The sequence below is a fragment of the Hyperoodon ampullatus genome (genome assembly GCF_949752795.1).
Source record: "Hyperoodon ampullatus genome assembly, chromosome: X".
Classification (NCBI taxonomy): domain Eukaryota; kingdom Metazoa; phylum Chordata; class Mammalia; order Artiodactyla; family Ziphiidae; genus Hyperoodon; species Hyperoodon ampullatus.
In genome coordinates, this window is record NC_136913.1 from 87630207 (window position 1) to 87655285 (window position 25079).

The 25079-nt window shown below is 43.1% G+C and overlaps 2 protein-coding genes across 2 annotated transcripts; one reads left to right on the forward strand and one right to left on the reverse strand.

Moving 5' to 3' along the window:
• The first annotated feature begins 10123 nt into the window (after nt 1-10123).
• On the forward strand, nt 10124-12817 carry RPL36A (ribosomal protein L36a). The gene is made up of 5 exons (XM_079728166.1): nt 10124-10218; nt 10628-10733; nt 10936-11003; nt 12316-12438; nt 12747-12817. The coding sequence occupies exons 1-5, from the start codon at nt 10216-10218 to the stop codon at nt 12765-12767; spliced, it is 321 nt and encodes a 106-aa protein (XP_079584292.1). The 5' UTR covers nt 10124-10215; the 3' UTR covers nt 12768-12817.
• A 2503-nt stretch (nt 12818-15320) lies between these two features.
• On the reverse strand, nt 15321-23707 carry GLA (galactosidase alpha; the record flags this gene model as incomplete). The annotated part of the gene is made up of 7 exons (XM_079727733.1): nt 15321-15587; nt 16314-16511; nt 16981-17142; nt 18574-18665; nt 19236-19413; nt 20585-20759; nt 23499-23707. 7 exons carry the CDS (start codon nt 23705-23707, stop codon nt 15321-15323), a joined length of 1281 nt encoding a protein of 426 aa, XP_079583859.1.
• Between the last annotated feature and the right edge of the window lie 1372 nt (nt 23708-25079).

Below are 25079 nucleotides of genomic sequence, written 5' to 3' on the forward strand. Positions count from 1 at the left end.
TCTTTTTTAGAAAAAATCCAGTTTGTACAGGAGGAAGCCTTCCTCTAAGTGTCTGTGTTGGGGTAGGGTTTAGTGCTGGTCTAAGTATGAGGAAGTAAGTAAGCCTCTCACTAGCCATCGCCCCTCTGAGCATGGGGTGAAATGGCCTCTACTTCTAGAACATTGAGCTGGAGGACTGCTGGAATTTCTATGGCCTGGTTGCTCCCTCTTTGATTGCTTTTCCCCATTCCTTGTGATCCACTCCAGGCACACACAGCCTGAAAATGTGGTAGTTCTTCCTTAGTCACCATTAGTCCATCCACCACTAATGTGAAAGGAGAGGCATCTGCTTTATGTCTTCCTGAAGGTTGGTGTGTAATGGACACTCTGCTTTAGAGGATAGTTGCAGCTTCTTTGGGTACTTATTGTGAAAGGTCCTAATTTTTTTCTAACAATTTCAGCAGCCCACAGAGTCAATTTGACCACAAAAGATGCACAGTGAGGGCTGACCCTGCACCTCACTCAAGTGGTGGGGTTGGGGGTGGAAACGGAAGTGACATGAATATTACACACACACACACACACTTCACACAGAGAAAAAAAGAGGAGGAGAAAAAAGAATAGAAAGACACACACAGAGCTCTTCATTTAAAATATAAAGTTCCAGTGTTATAATGTTCTCTTTATTAAACTACAAATGCAAAGATTTTCACACGGCCACCTTTTGCAGCCTCGCAGCTCTTTATGGAGCAGTAGAATTCCAAAAGAGAATGCTTAGTAGTAAGAGTTCAGCCACTTTACAAACTGCACTATGCCAAAGAATTAATGTAAATAGCACTTGCAGAATCGGTAAACTAAACCACCTTTGGCTCCTATCTTTGCTCATGCTAAGATAAAACACTATTAGGGGGACTTCCCTGGTGGTGCAGTGGTTAAGAATCTGCCTGCCAATGCAGGGGACACAGATTCGAGCCCTGGTCCGGGAAGATCCCACATGCCGTGGAGCAACTAAACCCATGCACCACAACTACAGAGCCTGCGAGCCCCAGCTACAGAGCCCGTGTGCCACAACTACTGAAGCCTGTGCACCTAGAGCCCATGCTCCACAACAAGGGAAGCCACCACAATGAGAAGCCCATGCACCACAACAAAGAGTAGCCCCCGCTCGCCGCAACTAAAGAAAGCCCGCGTGCAGCAACGAAGACCCAATGCAGCCATAAATACATAAATTTATTATTTTTTTAAAATTGGCTATTATTAAAAAAAACAAAACAAAACACTATTAGGGACAACACCAGAGAAAAATCAGAAAATGACACAGCCTGTCTATGACTGGGAAGGGTCCAGGAGAAGCTAGTTAGAAATAGTCATTCATGGTTCAAATAACTATTAAGCCAAAATATCCAATAAGCTGCATTTTGTGTTTATTTCTCCTTTAAAGCATTACATAATTGTCCAGCAAGATTCTAGCCATTCCCTTTTCTCCCCAGGGGAATGGAAGGGAACTCATGCTTCTCCCAGTGCAGTCCATCCATCAGACATTTTACACACATTCTTTCATTTATTCCTCACGATAAACAGATGAGGAAAATGAGACTCATGGAGGTTATGTGACTGGCCCAACCTTATCCATTTGTGACCCCACACCCTTGTTTCTGTTGTACCTCATTGCTTCCCAGAGGGATTTTTTTTTTTTTTTTTGCCTTCAACGAAGTGTGATGCCATCCACCTCAGCACCCTGTTATTCCCCATGGCTATCAGCAAAGAGCACTGGGGACAGACCCCTCACCATCTTCTAAGAACATTTGGCAAAGGAGGAAATGGTGGTTAAGTACAGGGGTAAGTAAGAGAGAATTCAGGATCTGGGGCACTTTCCTCTGCAGTATTCCTCTAGGCTAGAAAGGATGATATGTCCCTCTTAACTGACAACAGTACTTTTTCCCACATGAGGATTTTTCTCAGTTCTGCCAAGGTTTTCTTACATTTTCCTTTAAATCCTCTATAAGGAGACCTTATTTAACTGGTCGATTTCTAGAGTTGCCAGCTGTTTTTTCCTTCAGGATTTTTCATTGTTAATGGGATGAAAGCAAAGGGTTTAGGCGGAACACCAACTCTTTATTCTAGGGTTGTTATTGCTTACTGTGAATATAAAAGTTTGCTTGAATGTACTGTCTTTTATATTGTGAAATATTGCAAATAGGCAGAAAGTAAAGAGAATAACATTACACTCATGTGCTCACTACTTAGCTCTGTAGAATCCTAACATTGTGCCATTTTGTTTCTGGTGTTTTGTTAGAAATGAAATACTATCCATACAGTCAAAACACCCTTGTGTACTCTTCCACAATCTTAGTTCCCTCCCTCCATAGAGGTTACCAATATCTGGAATTTGGCATTTATCATTCCTAGGCATGTTTTTATATAATTACTACATATGTAAGTATCCAAAAAAGATATTTAGTATTGGTTTACATGTTTCACATTTTAATATAAGTGTTACATACTCTTCAGCAACTTACTTTTTTTCTCAATGTAATGTTTTATGATTTAATTATCTTGGCAGCTCTAGTTCATACATTTTAATTCATTTTGATATGTATCAGTATTCTATATGATGAATACATCACAATTTATTTATCCATTCACCTACTGATGGATATTTAGGTTGTTTGTTTTCGATTATAAATAATACTACCATGAACAATCTTGTACATGTGGTCATAGTTTTCCACTCTCAGAATGAATTCTCAGTTACTTAGACAACGTGGCAAACCCAGGTCTGGCTTATGTGTTGGACTATGCACTTCGTGTAATACCTTGTTCCTTTTTTAGTCCCATCTTCCTGAGGCTTTACTATGAAATCTGGTAGACTTATCAATGGTCTCTCATTAGAGTAGAGTATAGCTGATAGGCCTACTAAAAATCTCTTCTCAAGCCCAAGAAGCATCTCTCAGGTTTTGATTGAGATTTTGATTGAGAATTACCCAGTCTTGGAACCAGAAGAGAAGTTGTCATTAAAATATCGTACCCATAGCAACAAAGAGCCATAATTACTCTTGTTAAGTAAGTTCCCAAGAAGCTCTGTTCAGGCCCTAATGAAAGCTAATTATTTCATGATAAGTTTCAGGGTCAGTGCTACAGGTGACCAAATTTGTGGTGAAGACTTCCAGAAAAATCAGTTTTCTGGCTGCTGGCTAACCAGGGAAATTCTCATCTACTGTAATCATTTCTAAGAGGTCTCGGTGCTCTGGTCTTCTTCAGCATTTCATGTTGTTAACATTTTACAATTTTCTTCTGTGGTTTTGGAAACTTCTGGGTCTGTCATCTCTTCTGCCCTGCACTAGAGACAATAGATTCTGGCCAAGTAATGATGAAAGGAGAGCCAGATAGCGAATCTGCAAGTTTACACTGAGCATCAGTTTGGTGGTAATACTTTCAGCATTGTTCCTCTGCTCTGAGGGTGACTGCTGGGTTGTCCGTCTTTCACTCTGGACTTGTGTGACCCTTTGGCCTTCTTTTTCAATTTAGTTTTTATTTTCCCTGGTTTAAACATTTCATTTTTCCCGTCAATATCACAATAACACATGTTCATTATAGAAAATGTTTTAAGTACAGGGATATTAAAAAGAAAACATCAATTATAAGCTCATTATCCAGGGACATTAATATTTAGTCATATTTCCTTCCATTCTTTTTCTCTGCATTTTTCTGACTATATTTGAGATCATATTGCACATACTATTTGTAGTTTGCTTATTTTTCTTAACATTATCTAAGTATCCATCTATCTATCCATCCATCCATCCACCCAACACATATTGTCCTCAAAATATCTAAAGTTCTTGTTTAACGTTACTCCTGATTATTTTCCCATGATATTAGGATCTCTATATAAGCATCATTTACCAAGTCAAAAAGTTTGTACATTTTGCATTTTGAAATATATTGACAAAATAGTTTCCAGAAACACTGTAACCAATTTCCACTCCAAATAGCAGTTTTGGAGAGCCTGCTTTTCCCACACTTTTGTCTCTTTTCTGCTCCATTTCTAATCAGTTTTTTTTTTTTTTTTACTGTTTCTATTGCAGACAGATATGTAAGGATGAGTTAATAGACTATAGTTCATTTTCATTTCTGGGAGTCAAGGCAGTGAGTAGAGCTTCTCCTTGAAGTTCAGCTAACTGATGCTAACCCTAAGGCATGTGGTGATGGCTCTCCAAGAGGGAGGTGGAAAGCCTGGGATCAAGGCTTTTGTGTTTTGAATGCTCTCCCAACACCATTAGTCAGTGCACAGGAACCTCCAGAGAAACTGAAAGTCACACGTGGCCCATTTGTTTCAGGGTCCTCAGAGGAGCTCTCTCTCCCCCTCCCCTGATGGCTTCATTTGCATAACCCAGCAGCTTTGGAGTGAATTAGGTCAAGGCCTGTCTCTAGCTTCTTACTGAGCACTACCTCACTGAAAATTCTAGCTCTCCCTTATTCCTAGGAGCTAGAAATCAGATATCGGCATGGCATCCATGGGCAAAATGCAGCAGGCATCTGATGACTCTTTGGAGAACACCCAAACTGGTTTTCAAAAGCCATATCTTCCCCTTATACCTAAGTCACTTCCTGGTATGGGTCTAGTCCACTGAAAGGAAACTCTCTATAGGAAATTTGCTCGAATGGAAATAGTAAATCATACTGATGATAATTTTAAATTGCACCAAGACCCTAGAAGTGGATGGAAAGTTGCACTATTTCTCAACTTGAGGAGTTTACAGAAGATTCTAAACAAATACATCACTAGCCATAAGCCACAGGAATTTGGACTTTAATGCAAGCAGATAGTTTAAATATTCTGAATATAAAAGGGGTCAGAATAGACCAGATAGGGCTAACACTAAGGGATCCTGTTTCAGTAGAATGCATTAGATTATTTAGGGTATTTGCATTTTGTGGCTTATTTGGTAGGTGACATTGTTTTATCAAATAACTGAGGCTCCAAGCGGCTGGAGCACCCTTGGTCAGGGGCTTGGCATGCAAAATGAGGGAAGGAGCAGAACCAGCACACAACTAACAGCACAGAAGATAACCCCTGAGCTGTATAGACCCCTGCCTCTGGGCTTTGCTGCTGCCCTGCCTCTGGAAACAAACAGCGTGAGATAGAGACTTTGAGCTTGGAGAGCTGGGTAGCCAGGAAACTGGACAAGGATTCCATTTGGAGGTCCAGAAGCTCACCCAAGGATGTCTTGGTCAGGCCCAGCAATCCCTTTTATTTTAAATGCCACACTATTTGTTCTAGGCAGGTCCTCTGGGGACCTTTGCAGGTCTCAGGCAGAATAAAAATAATAGCAAACAGTGAGATAGGAGCACTGACTATTGCTGGGCCCTATTTTAACTACTTTACATAGATTAACACACTTACTGCTCACAACAATACTATGAGGAAGGCACTAGGCAAGTAGGGGGAAAGGGAAAAGGGAAAACAGGAGGGGAAGAAAGGGGCAAGAATAATTCAATGCAATTCCACAATTATTTATTAAGCACTGACTCTGTTTCAGGGATGGTAATGAACAAAATACAGGAGGGGATAAAGAAGAGGGGATACAGGTAGAGGAAGGAGGAGGATGGAGAGGAGGAGAGGAGAGCAAAGGAGAGAAGAAAATGATGAAGCCTAGAGAAAAGAGAGCCATGCACATGGCAGGCAATGGTAATAGGAAAAAGCTTCCCCGCGACCTCAGGGGTTGGCCACACTGTCTGGGCTGAGGCTGAGGCTGCTTTTTTTTTGGCCTAGCCTCTTACCCACTGTTACCACGAGGTTGGCATACACAGTCCTTCCAACAAGCCAGCTCTGATCCCAGCAATGTTGGCTGGATGCAGCCTGAGGCTTTACACCCTGGTTTCGCCTTTCCTTAGCTTACAGAGCTCAAAAGCCTATTGTGGCATGTGAACTTTGACCATTTTATCAGACAATCTGCCTCTTAAAAATTCCTTCTTCTAAGGGTCTCATTGACACACGTATCCATTTTGGGTCTTCCGGCAATATTTGACCAAAGGGCTTATTTCTATCCTGGCTTATTTTGCCACCGACAATAAGTCTTATTTTTCTGCCAAATTGTGCAGAGGTGCCTCTTTCCAACATCTGCTACCTGTTCAGATGGTCACCTCATAGCGCTTTTTTCTCTTCTTGTTTCCCCCACAACCTCCTCAGAAAGGACCCTTCCAGCCCCTTCTGATCATCTGAAGAGACTGTCAGGGCCTTGTGCTGATGACACTCCCACCCTCTGTCAGCCTCCTCCGCCAGCGGACTACATGGCACCAGCCACGCTTTCTATCTGGCCTTCAAGGGTCCCAAGGTCCCACGAAAGGTACTTGCTGCTGCTGCCCAGCCCTTGCCATGCCCCAGACCCACCTCAGTCCTGACTTTAATGCAGGTAGCTTCCCGGATGCATTGAGATGCCAGGACTTTGAAGGTGGGACTCGATCTCAGAAGACACTGGCCCTGGAGACATATTCTTACAGTCCAGAGAGGAAGGACAGTCTGAGCAAACCCCACCCTTTCACAGCCACTCAGTTCCCTTTTTTTGTTTCCTGACTTAAACCAATGTCTTTTTTTTCTTCTTCTCAGCAGCATGGTATCTGGTTCCCTGCTGCTGTCCCTATTCCACTCCCCGCCCCAGCTGTCCCCGCCCTTCATTTGCTTGGGACCTCTTCAGTCTGCTCTGAAAGAACCCTTCTCAACATTACTGGGGCCACTGAGACTCTAGACTGGGCTGGGTTGAGCAGACACGTCCTCAGGCCGACCTCCCCGACGTAAAGGGCCGACATCGCTAAAGGACCGTGGAGACTTACAGAAAAGAGGAGAAATGCAGACATGTGGAGACAAAACAAAGGGACTGGCGAGGAAGGGCATCTTTAGCTTCTCATATCCTCTAAGGCAGAGACTCAAGGCCACACGGTTAAACTTGCTAGTGAAGGATGGAGAGTGTTCACGAAGGGACCCCAAAGTACAGATCCTGACAGAGGTAGAGACAAGACTTCCCCCTGCTGAGTCATTTTCTAAGAAAGCATTTTTTTTTCTACAGATAAAAATGTCCGAGTGTAAGCCCACATACTGACTTGTGTCCTTCCCGTTTTCTGTGGATGTTGATTTTCTCCATTTTAGATTCGGCCTCAAGGATTAACTCTTAATTTACAGCTTTCTCTTTAATCTTGTAAAACAATAAACCAGACTAGATGTGTTACTTGAAACCTGAATGTTTCATCAGCCACCTCCTAGCCTATGTTCTAGCAGCGATTTTCTCCCGGAGGACTCTCCTAGGAAATGCAGGCAGTACTGGCTGTAGACCAGGACGGCCACAGAGCCACTGGTGACTGATCTGCTTGCCCATCTTGACACATCAGCCACTGCCATATTTACTTGCCCCAGGCGCTGTATGTAGGAACAGATCATAAATCCCACTAGAAGAAGTCCATCAGACTTTTTAAGGGAACAGGATATATTTTTTAAAGTATTTTGTAGGATAGTAGACTAGTTAATCCTCACGTTCACACAAGATAAAGGGGCAGCAAGTGTTGTATGATCTCTCTATTTTATTGACAATTTATATCCTTTCACTAGTCACCTCTGTTTGTTTGTTTTGCGGTACGCGGGCCTCTCACTGTTGTGGCCTCTCCCGTTGCGGAGCACAGGCTCCGGACCCAGCTGCTCCACGGCATGTGGGATCCTCCCAGACCGGGGCACGAACCCGCGTCCCCTGCATCGGCAGGCGGACTCTCAACCACTGCGCCATCAGGGAAGCCCCACTAGTCACCTCTGAATAGCTGCTCCAGTGGCCTGCCTGAGAGTTGGTCCCAGACATTCGCCTTCCCTCCCCTTTTCATCAGTCAGATGCTACTTGTTGTCACATGACCTGTCCCTTCTCAAGGTCCTTCTGGGGGTGGAGACTGGGCGTTGATGGGGGATCTAGAGAAGGGAGAGCAGGACAAGGGAGAGGGGAAAGTAAAACTAGGCGAGTCTTCACCCTCTGCCCATGTGCACTCTCCTCACAGACTTGTCCAGGTGATGGAAGGACTGCACCCAAATAGTGCCAATATCTAGACATAGGAAAGTGAACAACCACTTACTCTGCGAGGCCAGGCCACATGTAGAGTCCTGTGTTCAATTCTGAGTTCCTCATCTTAAGGGAAATCAATAAGCAGGACCATGTCCAAACCAGAGACCAGGATTGGTGAAGGAATCTAAACCAAAGCCATGCCACATAAAGGTGTGATAGAAAGAACTGAGGTTGATTAGACTAAGAGGGGCCATGTTCTCTGTCTTCATATTTCCATGTTACTAACATCAAAAACCTCTAGAAACTCCTCAAAGCCCAGTAAGACGGCGTAACAGCCTGGCGAGAAGAAGGAAATGCTCTGAGCCTACAGGCTGGCTGTTTGGCAAAGAAACTTTTAGGAAATGTAGCAGGCAGTGGTAATGTTTTTATTAGCTCATTCCCAGAGACCGTCCAACAAAATAGAGCTGATCAGAGAGTCAGTTCTGAACCTATGGGTGTTTCTGGAGGGTTATGCAAGCAGGAGACCCCAAGCTCTCATGGTTCCTTAGCCCTAATCCACTGAAACCTCCTCCTGCGTCCCTGCCCAATTCTGACTCCTTATCATCCTCTACCCTGCAGATGCTCCTGCTTCCCCTGTGTGATTTGTGGTTAAGTGCAAGGCTGTGGTGTTAAACCACCTGGGATCAAATTCCAGCTCCATAAAATAACCACTGGTGTGACTTTGGGTAAGCGAATTTAAGGCCTCTCGTGCCTCAGTTTTCTCACCTGTTAAACACTAATAAATGTACATACCACCTGGGTTGTTAGGATTAGAAGAGGTAGTATGTAAGGTAGTTAGGAAAATGCCTGGCATATAATAAGTGTTCGATAATTGTTAGCTATTATAATTACCAGGCCACACAATCATATCATATAATGGTAAAGGAACCCAAGCTCTGGAGTCAGATCACCCGTGTTTGTATCCTGATTCCACTAAATACTAGCAGCATTGGGCAAATCATTTAACACCCTATGGCCTCAATTTCCTCATCTGTAAAATGGGAATAATAGTATCACCTACCTCTTAGAATTGCTGTGAGAAATTTTTTTTTGTTTTTCTTGCGGTACGCGGGCCTCTCACTGCCGTGGCCTCTCCTGCTGCAGAGCGCAGGCTCTGGACACGCAGGCTCAGCGGCCATGGCCCACGGGCCCAGCCACTCCGCGGCATGTGGGATCCTCCCGGACCGGGGCACAAACCCGCGTCCCTTGCATCGGCAGGCGGACTCTCAAGCACTGCGCCACCTGGGAAGCCCCTACTGTGAGAATTTTATGGGACAATTAATTTAAAATGCTCAGTACCCTGCAGTCTTTCTCTGCTGGACTCTCTTGAAACCTAGCACATGCCTTCTGCCAGGTATGCAGGGAAGTGAAGAAATGCTGGATACTTTCTATCTTTTGGCCTGGTTATTGCTGTTGTTGGAGCTGAACAATTTCATCCTCACTTTTCAGAACCTAGGTCAGTCAACTTGCTCCCTCAACAAAAGGGGGCTGTTTAATGCCGAGCATTGTTCCTTTCTTACAAAGTATTTAGTCTGTAATTATACATTTATGACATTGATTATTCGATTACTGTGTCCCTCCCCTAGAACAGTGGCCAACACAGAATAGGCATTCAATAAACATCTGTTGAATGCAACAACTAGCCATGTGATAGATGAACTAGAGCACTGGCTCCCTCCAAGCCTTCAGTGAACCAGCAGTTCACTGTGAAAGATGTTGCTCCCAGTGTCCTTGAAGTGGAATGGGAATGGGACATGGAGGTGGAGGGCTCCTCCACTTGACCGACCCTAGTCCTGGCTTCCCTCGGGGATAGGCACACGGAAGCCAAATGGTCTGGGAAGAGCACTGCTTCCTTCACTTAACGGTGCTACGCAGCAGTATCCACCAAAAGTGATGAAGTGAGGAAAAGTTGCAAAGCTGGAGGGAGGCGGGTGGAAGTTGAAGAGAGTGGATCAGCCTCAGCCGGAGCCCTTCCTTAAGCTTGCGCCCGCGACTCTGAATCGAGTCCTCTCAGCCGCCAGAGGGCGCGGCGCACAGAGCCTTAAACTCTATGGTCGTTCCCACCGACTCCCATGAGGAAGCGCGACCAGAAACCTCCTATATACTTCCGTTTACGGCCAGGCTTCTCTCTTTCTGTGCTGATAGCGCTCTCGCAAACATGGTAGGACTTTGGGGTGGGGGTCAGGCAACATCCAGTTTAATCTTTCTTTCCTGGTTGATGGTGCCTTCCCGGGATGCGTCCAGGCTCCTACGTGGACTCGTTGTACCAAAGAAACCCAATGTTGCCGCGATCGAGCCCAAAGGGACCGGGCTTCGGGGCCAGGAACTGAAGTGATGGGGTCAAAGAGGTAGACTTAGCCAGCGGTAGAGTGAATATGTTCTCGTTTTAGTTTGGGCTCGGCGGAGGCCGCTGTATTTGAAGCACATGGGGCCGGACCACCTTCAAGTTGTGTGTTAGCCAGTTTGAGAGTTTAGTCCTCGTGGGATGCCTTAGCTTTAGCTGGGTCGGGTCGGGCGTTTTGTGCGGCTGGTCTGATAACATTGCGCGTTCTGAACGGTTTATTTACTAGGTGAACGTTCCTAAAACCCGCCGGACTTTCTGTAAGAAGTGTGGCAAGCACCAACCCCACAAAGTGACACAGTACAAGAAGGGCAAGGATTCTCTCTATGCCCAGGGTAAGACGGGCATACGTGATTTGGTTTTAATGCGGCATTTGTGTTGTAGAATACACGAGCCCAGTCCTCCTTCCCTTCCCCACTTGGACATTGATATTTCTGCTGGAAAGCCCAAGATAAAACCGCCGAGAAGACTTTTCCACTTGTCTGTTGTGATTGGTTATGTTTGATAAACCCTGACAAATAACTTTCATTCTCCTAGGAAAGCGGCGGTATGACAGGAAGCAGAGTGGCTATGGTGGGCAGACTAAGCCGATTTTCCGGAAAAAGGTTTGTAGTGGTCACTGTTTGATATGCTTCCCACTTACTGTGGCAGAGACTTTCCATTTGTTTTTAGCCCACACATCTCTACAATATAGGTATGTGTTTTCATAGTTTCAGTGAAATTATCTCAATTACCTGCAGAGACATAACATCTAGTAGGCAGTGGAGCTGGAAGTTCAATCCAGGTCTCACTCCAGTCTACAATACTGCACTGCCTCATTGTTTTATGTTTTTTGTCCTCTTTTTGAAGAGGCAAACATCAAGGAATGTGCCCTGCCTTCCTCAGGACTGAAGTTTGAGGACACCCGTAAATCCTTTTCTTCGCCCTCTTCCTTATCCGTTGCCATGTCCTAACGAATCCTTAGCTCATGCTTGCAGTAAGAATTGTTCTCTTATTTTGCTTCTCAGTTCAGAAGTCTGCAGTCAGTCTGCTGCCTAACTCATGAAGTCTTAAAGCTCTTTAAAATAGCCATTTAGGTCTTCCACTGGCTTCCTGAATTCCCTGTTGGTCTCAGGCTGAATTTCTGAGTTTCTGTTCTACCTCAGGTGATTTGTCTACCCCCTAAAGTATACAGTGCTTGGAGCATAGCCTTCCCACGAACATAGCATTTCTTTTGGCACTTAGGTCCTCATTCAGCCTGGTTCCAGAAAGTATTCAGGAATGATTTTAGTGTTCATTTAGGTGCAATAAATGGTTTGATCTGTAGGTGGTGAAATGCCTTTTCACATTTGGGTAACTTGTTTAGGAGATAGGGACATTGTACTTAGGTTTCTGCTCTTTTGAGAACTTTCAAGAATAGAATTCTAACTACAGGAGCAGGCTTTAGAAGTTGAGTATTTGTGGGGAGTTAAATAATGCAGTTGAATGCACATAAAACCTAGATGTAGTTGTGGGGAGTCTCCGGAGAATAGATATTAAGTAGTACTTATTAACTCTTATTTAAATGGGTTGTGAAAGTTGTGTTTATTTCATAGTTGCATGGACTCAGTTGACCCATTTTTGGGTGTGTGGAATACTTAACTACCTAGAGCTGAAAGGCCAGGGTGGTGTGATGAATGCCTATTTGATAAGAAGCCCTCTAGGATGTTTGATATGAGTGAAGAACTTGATGTCAGTTAGATAATCTGCCACCATTTTCTCTTAAATACACTGATTTTCACATTTCTGTTTTCTCCCTATAGCTCAAAACAGATTGTCACAACTCTTAAACTTTGCAGAGCTTTGCCTTAAGTAGTACTTGACCCAACAGAGTCATATTTTTGAAGAAAGATTTTCTGTAGTGATTTATGAAGGCTTTGACTTAATTTTATTTTCCAGGCTAAAACTACAAAGAAGATTGTGCTGAGGCTTGAATGTGTTGAGCCGAACTGCAGATCTAAGAGAATGCTGGCTATTAAGAGATGCAAGCATTTTGAGCTGGGAGGAGATAAGAAGAGAAAGGTAGATAATTATGGGGTGGAAGGTGCAATATTTTCTCTATGGCTTTATTATGTTGAGAGAGGTGAACATTTCTGCCTACTCATTTTTGTGGCATCAAGATCAGGGGAAATCCTCTCAAAATAACTAAACTAGATCCATAGCCCAAAGTATTTTGGTGTTGGTTTTGACATGAGTAGGAAGGGGAGAATGAGAAGACTGGCCTTAATAAAGGATGGTGATCCCTTTAGGAATAGACCGCTGTTCTTGATGGAGTAAAGGTTCTTTGCAAAATACAAAAACTCACCTTTTTTCTTCCTGTTCTATTACAGGGCCAAGTGATCCAGTTCTGAGCTTCATATTTTGTTTTGTTATGAAGACAATAAACATTTGAGATTGTTGACTTCGTTTAGTTTCAATTGTTTATTTTTTTGGAAGGGAAATTAACTAGTGCCATGAATAAAATTCTCCTTGGGAAATTTATGCTTGATGGTTCTGGATACTTATTAGGAGTTGAATCTGACTGGTTGAATTCACATCAGATGCTATGATGGTCTAATTTGCACTTTAATCACTTGGGACTTCATGGGATTCCTTTTGTTAAAAAGCAAAGGCTGTTATTGGTTATCATGGGACATAAGTAGAGACCTGAACTCAGGGCAAATAGAATGAGATCAGTAACAATTACATCCATAGTGAATATGAGGTTCACCAGGAGTGAAATAATTTGTCTCAAATAATGTCTTCTACTAAAGTCACTGAATGAGGAATTTCAACCCGGTTCTCTAGGCACAGCATACTATATTACATATGTCATTAGACTTATTTTCATGCCCCCTAAACATTTTTATATACTTCCTCACATTTTAAAGTAGATATAAATTATTTTCATCATGTTGAAATAATTGCAAAGGATAGAATTTCTAGTGAAACTCCCCAGTGGAACCTATGGGGGATAACTGTCCATTTGGTAAAAGGCCTAATAGTTGGAATCCTCTTTGTATACTATTGTATGCTTCATTCTTGTGCTGAAAAACTCTGGATGTGAAGCAAATAAGCTACACATTTTGGTGACTGGAAGCACATCTCAATGAGAGCAGTTTTCTTCCAAGTTAGTTTCTGTGGTTGAATTGTCTGGATTTACCAATTCTGTTCCAATTTTTATTAACTGACAATGCTTTAGCCCTCCAATTTTATTGAAAATAATTGGTAATCACCTGACAGGCAAAGGGATTGTTACAACATGCACTTTGTATTTTGAGTGGGCCTTTTGTGCCCTGTTAGCTTTTGTACTGTCCTGCATTGTGGATGGGTGAGATGAATACACCCTTTTTTGCTTATGTGGGAGAAGGGTGATAGTAAAAGGGGAGGTGGGGAAGGAGCAGGCCTGAAGCACTGACTGCAGGTTGGTCCTCAGGTAAACCAATTGGAGGAAAAGCAAGGAATTAGAGTATCTGGAAATTGCCTCAGTAACTCATTCCTCCATATGCCAGTTTGAAGTTCATTGCCTCATCATGGAACCTCAAGAGATAAGGCAATTCATCTTAAAGTGGAGGGGGCCTTCTGGCCAGAGGTTCAGTATTTTAGGTCATAATATATCAACTGTTGGTGAAAGTAAGCCAATTGCATTTGTTGGATCTAGACTGCAAACAACTTGGATTTGCAAATCTAGGTGGTATGTTTCTTGGCAAGATTCTTCCATAAAAATTCAGTAATGTTGTCTGTTGGGTTGCCTCTAAATTGGCCATTTATGAAGGTTATTCCTGTTGGGGTATTCTTCTGCCCTTCAACTGGGGAAGTAGTTTTTATCTTTAGGCCAGGATAATTAGTGCCATCCAAGAATTAATACCTCAGTAGGTGGCAGTGTAAGGGTTAAGAGCCTGGGTTTAAATCCTGGCTGTAATTTACAGTGAATAAGTACCTACATCAGGGTTGTTGGGAGGATAAAAATGAGTCACTACACCTTATGCGTCTAGAATAGTGCCTGGCACATAGTTCCAATACAAGCAACAGGTATTGCGGGTTTGGTTCCAATAAAGGTAGTCACCAATTTTTTGGTTTTCCAGTGCATATAAAACTTACGTTCAAACTATATTGTAATCTATTAAAGTTTGCAATAGCATTATGTCTAAAAAAAACAATATACACCTTAATTTAAAAATACTTTATTGCTAGCCATCATCTAAGCCTTCAGAGAAACAATTTTTTTTGCAGTAGTAACATTGCAATCACCATGATAAATATAATAATAATGAAAAAATTTGAAATATTGCAGGAATTACCAAAATGTGACACAGATGAAATGAACAAATGCTGTTGGAAAAATAGGGTCAAATAGACTTCTCATACATGCAGGGTTGCCACAAACCTTCAATTTGTAAAAAAACCCCAAAACCAAAGAAAACCCCACAGTATTTGTGAAGTGGAATGACATGAGGTATGTCCGTAAATTATTATTTTACTTATTATATTATGAAGCTATTATTTCTCAGCAGTTTACATTAGGTTCAAAGGCTTTTCCCCAAAAATGTTCTCCAGATAGCTTTAGAAGTAGTAATCACCACAAAGCTCAAGTGTAGGGTGTTTCCCTGGTGGCGCAGTGGTTGAGAGTCCGCCTGCCCATGCAGGGGATACGGGTTCGTGCCCCGGTCCGGGAAGATCCCACATGCTGCGGAGCGGCTGGGCCCGTGAGTCATGGCCGCTGAGTCTGCGCGTCTGGAGCCTTTGCTCCACAACGGGAGAGGCCACAACAGTGAGAGGCCCGCGTACAGCAAAACAAAACAAAAAAAACCCTCAAGTGTAGAAACTTTTACTCAAGGAAATAAGAACAGCTGAAGGTGGACAAAAGTGGGGTAGTCACTTTGGCAACAAAATAATACATTTTAAAGGAAGCTTTTTAATGCAGTCTAGCTTGCTCTTTCTAGCCTAAGCAAAACAGTACCTGTGGGATTTACTTGAGTTTTTAAACTTGAAGTCCATTCATAAAACCCAAGCTTCCTCTTCACAGGGAGGAGCTGCGTGATCAGGCAGTCAGGATTACAGGCCAGTCCTTGACCCAGGGAAGTAACAGAGATGGTGTAAGAACGAGGTCCACCAATCTCCTGCAGGTTTACCATAGCCACAGCCCAGGCTAAGTTAGAGAGAGGGCGTTCCCACACCTCAAAGTTGTCCTCCTGAAAAGTAAGCCAAGAAAATAGGTGTGATAGCTTGGTAACTAGCAATAAGCTGCCTTGTTAGTTGTGGCATTAAGTCTTATAATCAGAACTATTGAGCACTTCTAGGAAAAATTAGCACAAGGGAGCCTCATTAGTGATTATTATATCAAGATTAAAAAATACATTCTCAAAAGATCAGTGCAGATCCTCCAATGTAACAGATTTAGGTGCAAGACAAACTTGGTACTTGTATATTAAACCATCTTAAAATACACACCCTGGGCTTCCCTGGTGGCACAGTGGTTAAGAATCCGCCTGCCAATGTAGGGGACACGGGTTTGAGCCCTGGCCCGGGAAAATCCCACATGCCATGGAGCAACTAAGCCCATGTGCCGCAACTACTGAGCCTGAGCTCTAGAGCCCTCGAGCCACAACTACTGAGCCCGCGTGCCACAACTACTGAAGCCCACGTGCCTAGAGCCCATGCTCCACAACAAGAGAAGCCATTGCAATGAGAAGCCCACACACTGCACCGAAGAGTAACCTCTGCTCACCGCAAATAGAGAAAGCCACGCACAGCAACAAAGAACCAAAGCAGCCAAAAATAAATAAATAAATAAATTTATAAAAAAAAAATAAAATACACACCCCAAATAAACATTTGGATGAATTGTAAACTAGAAGGCAGGAGACGATGTTCCTGGCCAATTCCTAGTTTGTCCCACAGAACATTATTTACTGTACCTTTCTAAGCCGGTACCCCTGCTTGCCCAAGGGGTCCTGGTTGATGGCAATTACATCCTTATCCTGAAGAAGGGCTTTGGCTTCAAGGCTGATGTGTCGGAGGTCATTGGACATGAGTAATGGAGCTGCCATGATAGCCCAGAGGGCCATCTGAGTTATTTGCTGATCCCGGCTGAGGCCAAAGTTGCCAATCACCAACTGGGACAAAGAATGAAGAATTCAAGGGAGGGGCTTCCCTGGTGGCGCAGTGGTTAAGACTCTACACTCCCAACGCAGGGGGCCTGGGTTCGATCCCTGGTCAGGGAACTAGATCCCACATGCATGCCACAACTAAGAGTTTGCATGCCACAACTAAGGAGCCAGCCTGCCACAACTAAGGAGACTGCAAGCCGCAACTAAGGAGCCCACCTGCTGCAACTAAGACCTGGCTCAACCAAATAAATAATAAATAAATAAATAGATTAAAAAAAAAGAATTCAAGTGAGGTAAGACAAAACATTCTTAAAGTTGCCTAGACATACAGACAAGTCACCTTCCAGGGCACCCTGCTCTGAGTACTCTCACATAAAGCCTGCTCCCAGGAACTTCTCCCTTCTGATTTATCTTGAGTGTCAAGTAGGGAACAGGTCCACTGTAGGGGCTTGAACAGGAGGGCTCAGGTTCTTACCATATCTGGATCATTCCAACCTCCTGGTCCTGCGACAGGAACAATCCTCTCCTGGTTAGAAGTTGTCCAGTCCAAGATATTCCTTATACTTTGCCAAGAATCATAAACATCAGCAAAATTTCTCCAGTGATTGCAGTACTCTCGGATTTCTGTGTAATTGGGCTGTGAAAACAGAGATAACTCCTCTGTTTACTTTCTACTAATATTCTTGTGATATGAAAACAATCATGTTTAAAAAAGGCTCTCGTAGCCTCTTTAGTTTACAGATTAAAGGTCTCCATGAGGAGAGCTAAACCCTTATTATAATGGAATTTCGTTGTAAGAAGTTTGCTTCAGAAGTAGGCTATGTAACTTAAAATCTTACTTAAAATGGCTTTAACACTGTTCTTGCTGGAAATTTACCAAACGGTAACTAGGTACAGTAGTCCCCCCTTATCTGCGGGAGATAGATTCCAAGACTCCCAGTGGTTGCCTGAAACCGCAGATAGTACCAAACTGTATATATACTACAGTTTTTCCTATACAGGTACCAACGGGTGGGTAGCGTACACAGCATGCATACGCTGGACAAAAGGATGATTCATGTCCCAGGCCGGATGGAGTGGGATGGTGCGAGATTTTATCACGCTACTCAGAATGGTGTGCAATTTAAAACTCATGAATTGTTTATTTGTGGAATTTTCCATTTAATATTTTCAGATTGCAGTTGACTGTGGGTAACTGAAACTGCGGAACACAAAACCATGGATGGGAGGACTACTGTACTGGGATTATGGAAGATTTTAATTTTTTTCACACTTCACTGTATTTTCAAACTTTTCCAAAATGAACATGTATCACTTTTATAATCAGAAATAAATACAACGACCTCCTAATATAATATTGTAAATCAACTATACGTCAATAAAAAAATAACTAAAATGATTTTAATAAGTAAAACCTGCAAATTACACAGGACTTGGCAAGCATACGATAAGGCAATTTGAATCTTAGGCATATAATTTGTTGAAGGAATGAATAAAAGTTTGTAGATAGGCAGGTGGGATATCTGAGGTTTAAGATGTTGAGAAAGAGGTGAGAGAATTTTGCAGAGATTAGAAGGAGACAACAGGGATTCATTCCATAAATAATTATTCAACACTTACCATATGGTAGGGATACAGTGATAAAGTCAGACAAGGTCCCTGCCCTCCTGGAGCTTACATTCTAATGGAGGAGACAGACAATAGGCAAATCAACAAATAATTCCATATAGTACTAAGCCCTTAGAAGGAAACTGAATAGGTTAACATGATAATGAAGTGGGCTGATTCAGGATATAGTTTGTAGAAAGTACTAAGAGGATTGCTGGTGGATTGGTTGGGAACCGTGAGACAAAAGGAAGAATCAAAGATGACTGGCTTCCCAATTGATGGTAGCTTAGTCTCCAATTATAGCAGTGGGGATGGTGAGAAGTGGGTGGATCCTGGGAGAGATGGTAGGATGAGAGTGTTAAGTAAGGTTGGACTTTGACAGGGACCTTCGTCTCCTTTGTTCTTGAGTTCTGAAAATCTATCAGCAAGGCTCTATTGGATTCTGTGCTCACTAGCTCACCTTAAAAATGGGCCACATATAAAGGGGCCACTCACAGGAGTACACAATGCTTCTGCCAGTCCTGTTCAGGGCCAAGGACATGTGCTTATAACCTGTATGAGAAAACAATGTGTAAAATAAGGGAAAGAAGGGAATTTCCAGCTGGGGCTGTATATTTTTAAAAGAGGCTGCCTGGAAGGGCCATGTTTATATTTTAAACCAGCAGCAGAGACAGGTGACTGCTCTGTGCTTACACTGTGTGTAGTACTGCACAGACTGCTGGGATTGTTCCAAGGAGACAGTGTGGGATGGTGCATATATTGAGGAGAGGCAGGAATGAAGATGCTCCTCTCTCTGTGACTGTTTGACATTCTGGATGCTTTTCCAAGTGATGGATGGAGAGTTACAATTACTATTTGTAATTAACTCAGAGCCCTCTTGAATTAAAAGTGCACGGTGTTAGCTGTGGTTAGGCACACGTGGATTTTACATGCACGAATGAACAAATGCATGGACAAACTGCAAGAAGATAAGAGGCAGGAGCTCTGGCACATTGAGAATAATTATTTCCAGTATTGTGACTGGGTATTTCCAACGTGAGGATTAGTTCTTTGGATGCTCAGCTACCTTGGCCTCAAAGTTCTGCCCTTTGCTCATGGCTAAGTCTTTTGAATGAAACATACCATCTGCCAAATGTTTTATACTGTCACAGTAACAACCGTCAAATTTTAGCAGATCTACTCCCCAGTCAGCAAAGGTCTTGGCATCAATGTCATAGTATCCAAAACTCCCAGGGAAGCCAGCACAGGTTTTATTTCCAACATCTGCATAAATCCCTAGCTTCAGTCCTTTGCTATGGACCTGAAATGAGAGAAAAGAGTCACCGCAGTAGAAGGGCAATCATGAAGTAGAGAGAACCACTCCAGGCTGGAGGCAGAGACCAGTACACTTCACCAGGTACTGGGGGGCTTTGCCCCCATCCCAAACCCCCCAAAATTATCCAGATGAGTTTGTTGGAAGATAAAGAGCAAAGTCTCCAATTCTGCTGAGTTCAAACTATACATGTAACTATAGCATAGAACTGAAGGGAAAGTTGTCAGTTGCTCTAATCTTCCACTGATGGGATCTTTTTTTTTTTATAAATTTATTTATTTTTGGCTGTGTTGGGTCTTCGTTGCTGCGTGTAGGCTTTCTCTAGTTGTGGCGAGCAGGGGCTACTCTTTGTTGCGGTGTGCGGGCTCTGATGGGATCTTAAAAGTTACCTTTTCAGGTCAGTGATAGATTTATCTGGACAAAGACTCTCTCCTTGACCAAACCTTAGGCCCCTCTGAAACCTCTTCTCACGTAGGCCTCTATCTTGGTCTTCCGTGTCCAGTTTTAGCAAGAATCCTGCGGAAGTCATCTCCCCACCTTTTGATATCTGATCAAACTCCTTATGCCCCACCCTTGATGTCCAAGTCCTCAGCCTGCCTTTAGCAAGAATTCCCCTCCTCCTGATGTCTCATCTTAGTAATTCTCCATCTACTGACCCCCACAATCTGCTCGTTGGCTATAAAACCCCACTCCTCTTTGGTGTATTTGGGACTGAGCTTGGCTCTTCCCCCCTTTGCAGTAGTACTGAATTGTACTCAGTATCTCTCTTCACTGCCTTTAACTAGTGTCCGGCTCTATTACTCTTTAACAATCTCCAGAATATATCCCTTCTATCTTCTAAAACTCTAGTTTAGAGTACAACTGTGATAGCTGCTCAAAGCTTATATGGAAATACATGCACACATGTCAAGAACCAAGTTCCTTTTTCCTCCTAGAGAAGTCAACAGTTTCCGCAAAAGGATAACTCCTTCAAGATGGGCCTCAAGAACTATTGCAAAACATAGATCTGCTGATGGGATGAAAATTCCACCTGATAAGCCTTAGAATTCATTGTTTGGATAACAGCAGCTATTTTACTTTCTAAGTGTTTCTGAGCAAGCTTAGGTACAGAAGTGCTTATAGTCTCCTGAATGAAAAAGAGAATTATCTATAAACTCACATAATTAGCGAGGCGGCGGATCCCACCAGGAAAGCGTTTAGGGTCTGCCTGAAGTCTGCCTTCTGAATCTCTTTCGGGAGCCATCCAACAGTCATCAATGCAGAGGTACTCATAGCCTACATCCTTCCAGCCATCTGAGGCCATGATCTCAGCTATCTGCAGAAAGAGCTTCTCACTGAAAGAGAAATTCCAAGAATCATTACAATTCATTAAACAAATGCTTGGGTACTCCTATTTGTTAAGCATCTCGGGGTTTTGCAATTTATTTTTCAACCCAGTAATAATTTGGTAGTAATCACAACCAATGCAAGGTAAATTGGACTAGGCCCTTCTTCTCACTCCTTTCCCCTCTACCCTAAGAACGCCGAACAATTAAAAGAGGAATTAGAAATACATGAGGTTGAAAAGGGTATTAGAATTAAGAAGACAGTTCACTAAAGTAAAACTACAAAGTTAACATAATCAACAACTTCTTTAGATATCATCAATGACCTATTCGGAGAAAAAGACACCATTCACAAGAGAAACCAAAAAAGCAACAGATAAAACCTAAAATACCTAGAGGTAATTTTAAAATTATGTGCAGGGCTCAATCTGAATAAAACTATGATGTTCCCAAATTATTTGAATAAATGGAGAGATTCTTCTGCTCTTAAATAGGAAAACTCAATACTAAAAAAAAGGTAATTCTCCCTACACACTTCTAGACATTTAATAAAACCCTGGACAAATCCCCAAAGGACTTTTTAAGGAACTTCACAACATGACTCAAAAAGTTCACCTCAAAGATTAAACAGGTGAAGAGTCTACAAAAGATAAATGAAGCTAGTGTAGTACCATTAGCATTAGACTACACAGATCAATGGAATCAAAGAGAAAGTTCAGAAAGAGATCCTTCCAGCCATTTGATACCATGAAATTTAGTATATATTAAATGTAGTATTGCTCACAGGAGAATAAAGTCCAGATGGATTAAAGATTTTAAAAACACATAAAAATACTAGTACAAAATATACATGACTATGTTATCTTCAGGTAGGAAAGAACTTTCTCTGCATGATGCCGGAGCCAGAAATAATAAAGGAAAATCCTGATGTTTGATACATAAATATCAAAACCAAAATACAGCAAGAACCACTGTATTGGGAATTCCCTGGTGGTCCAGTGGTTAGGACTCTGTGTTTTCACTGCTGAGGGTCCAGGTTCGATCCCTGGTCAGGGAACTAAGATCCCACAAGCCATGCAGCGTGGCTTAAAAAAAAAAAAAAAAGAACCACTGTATTCACAACATATGATAGACCAAAAACAAAGAAAAACCAAAACGTAAACAAACAAAAAGAACCCCAAACATACCAGATGGAAAATAGGGAACTAACAAAGTGCAGAAAAGAAACCATGCAAAGAGCCAATTTAACTTTTAAAGCTCTTATTCTGTGCCAGGCACTCACTCTTTAATTTAGAAAGGGTAATTAGTCTGCCCAAGTTTACTCACCTGGCTAAGTAATAATAAGCTAGAATTTGAACCCAGGCAGGTAGACTTCAGAGTCTTGTGGTTAACTGCTCACAACATAAACGTGATCTCATTTTTATTGAAAATCACTTTAAAAGAAATCTGGTTTTATTTACATAGAAAAAAATTGAAAGGTCGTATATTAACATTTTAACCATGATTATTTCTGGGTGGTGGAATGAGGGGAATCTTTATTTTTATTATACTCTTCTTTACCATCTACAATTTTTGCCATGATCATGCATTAATTTTACAATCAGATACAAAAATAAGACAACCACCACTTAAGAAAAAAGGAAGAGACAAAAAAAGAAATATGTGATGGCCATAATTTACCCCAGGGTCACGATGGATGGATTTAGTCTGAAATTTAGCAAGCCAATTAATTCTGTCATGTTTGACCAACATCCTGACTTCATCTGTAAAGACATTCATAGGAATAACTTATGGCCACTGGGATGTTACCATGACCGCTGCTTACAGAGGGGCCTTTGCACCAAGGGTGTCTTTATTATGTTTTAAACAATATCTATCAGTGATTCTTAACTGTTTCTAGGTCACGGATCCCTTTGAGAATGTGAACAAAGCTCAAGATCCTCTTTTCAGAAAAACATACATACTCATATTTTCAGATTTGCATTAATTTTCCCATGGATTCCAGGTTAAGAACATTTCTTCTATATGCCTAATTGAGGAGTCTGGTACTGCATTGTACTTTGTCCTTTAAATGGGTTATCTAATTGAAAGCCAACCTGTGTGAGATAAGAACTATTTTACCTATCCTCAGAGTCGTTCCCTGAGATGAGTTGTTTTCCCAATTTACAGACGAGGGATGTGTGGGTCAGAAAGGATCAATACCTGTCTTATCTACCTTCCACAGATAAAGATCCTCCACTTCAACCTTCCAAGCACATGCCATACCCAAGGGCTACAGGGTGGGGAGATCTCAGAGACACCGTGGTCACTCTAAATTCCCTCCAGTTAGTCAAGGAACCCGTGACCCCAAAAGGAGAAGAAACGGCACGCGTCTTAGTTCTCTGTCTCTCCTACTCACCACAGCTGTCCTCACTGCTAGTACCCGGCAGGGACAGAGCAGCACCTCTCAATAAGGGTCTGAACGGAACTGGATGGTAAATGGAGAAAGTCCTTAGTTGGATGATGAAGCAGAGAGAGGTGGAGAAGCAGAGGTCGCTGGCCGGACTCCCACGCCAAGAGGGGTCACATGGAGAGAATTTAGGACTAGTCCCCATCCAGGGCAGTCTGCTGGGGATAGAAAAGCAGCAGCAACAGGGGAGCTCTCCCTCGGGCTCAAATTTTCTCGCTGAGACCCTCCACCCCTCCAAACACAGCCAGACAAATACACGGAAAGGCGTAAGGGAAGCGGGTACCCAATATCGCTGATACCTGACACAGGAATCCGGCTCTTCTTGGCAGTTCACGTTGCACATGAAGCGCTCCCAGTGCAGCCAGCCCATGGTAGGGGTCATCGCCAAGCCATTGTCGAGGGCCCGGGCCCCAGGGAGCTCCCAGAGAAACAGGGCCAGGAAGCAAAAGGCCAGCACACAGCCCAGCCGCCGGACTCTGCTCACCAGCTTCATCGTCGCTGTCATCATGCAGCACAGATTTCCACGAGTCACCTGGGCTTTTAAATTTAACCTTAAGAGCTAAAAAGGCAGAGGCGGCCCGGGGAACCCGCTTTCGTCCTCATCACCAATCACCGGTGAGTTATTAAGCCCTGACCCGATTGTTTCTCCGGCAACTGGGACGGTTATCCCCAGAGGCGGACCAATGACCAGTCATAGAAGACGCGCCGCCACCAACCACTCTCTCTCTTTCTGGATATCGACCCGCCCTATTTTCGTACCAAAAGGAAGTGCGGCACTTTAATAATCTCGAGTTAGAGCTGAGCGGTGCTCACGTGACCCAGATCTCACATGACGTAGATCCTCACGTGACCAAACGCTTACGTGAGCAGAAGTAGTTCTGGTCGTCGTCTACCGTCTCGCTATAAGCCGTTTGAGGGAAGAAAGAGGAAAATTATCCGGTATCGTTAGAGGTTGGTGTGTGGGTGGGAAACGGGGACCCGGGGGTGGTGATGATGCAGACCAAAGCGGGGTCCGCGGGCCGCCTCCGCCTTTTTCGTTCCCTGCTTTCCCCTCCCCCGCACCCCCCTCCCCCCATCTCAGTGCCGGGAAGCCGCCTTTGCTGCGCCTGGTGGGGAAATGGTGGACGCTCGTGACTGTGTCTGTGTTTTTTGTATATCTATCTGTCTGGGCGGGTCTCAAAGGACCCTTAAGAGAAACCGTAAGCTGGAAAGCATTTGAAAACCACGTCCCTGGATTAGGAAAAACAGATCTTGAGTCCAGTGGCCTGAATGCTGGTCCGTCCATTCAGGCACCCTGTCTCCAGTGCCTGATTGTCTGTCTGTCTGTCTGTCTGTAGGGGGAGGCACATCTAGGCAAATGCTGCGTGCCTGACCGAGGTGCCCAGTGAATTTTTTTACTGAATTAAATATTTAAATAACGTTTATTTTTCGGCTTATAACAATCTACGTGTTCAATTTTGGACTTTGGAAAAATAATAGTATGCTATAAATTTTTTAAAATACACGTAATTCATCACTCGGAGATAACTACTCAGCGTTTTGGTCTGTAAAACGTCTGTATATAACACACACATAAATGCACAAATTCTTAACTCACAAATGGAATCCTAGTTCCTACTTCAGGCAACAGAGTCCTCGTGGCCTTCCCAGGAGACACAGTGATGAAGCAGAACCTCCCTGCCACCACAGAGGGGATGTTAAGGCCTAGAGGGCTGCAGGGACATTAAATGGGATGGGTCGTCCAAGAGATAAGGCAAGCAAAAACCAGGGCGTTAATCTGTCACTCAGACCTAAAAATGGTCTATAGGAAGACTGTTATCACTGCACGTGCAGTGTTCCAGGCACATAATAGGCAATTAGTGAATGTTGACTTGAATCCT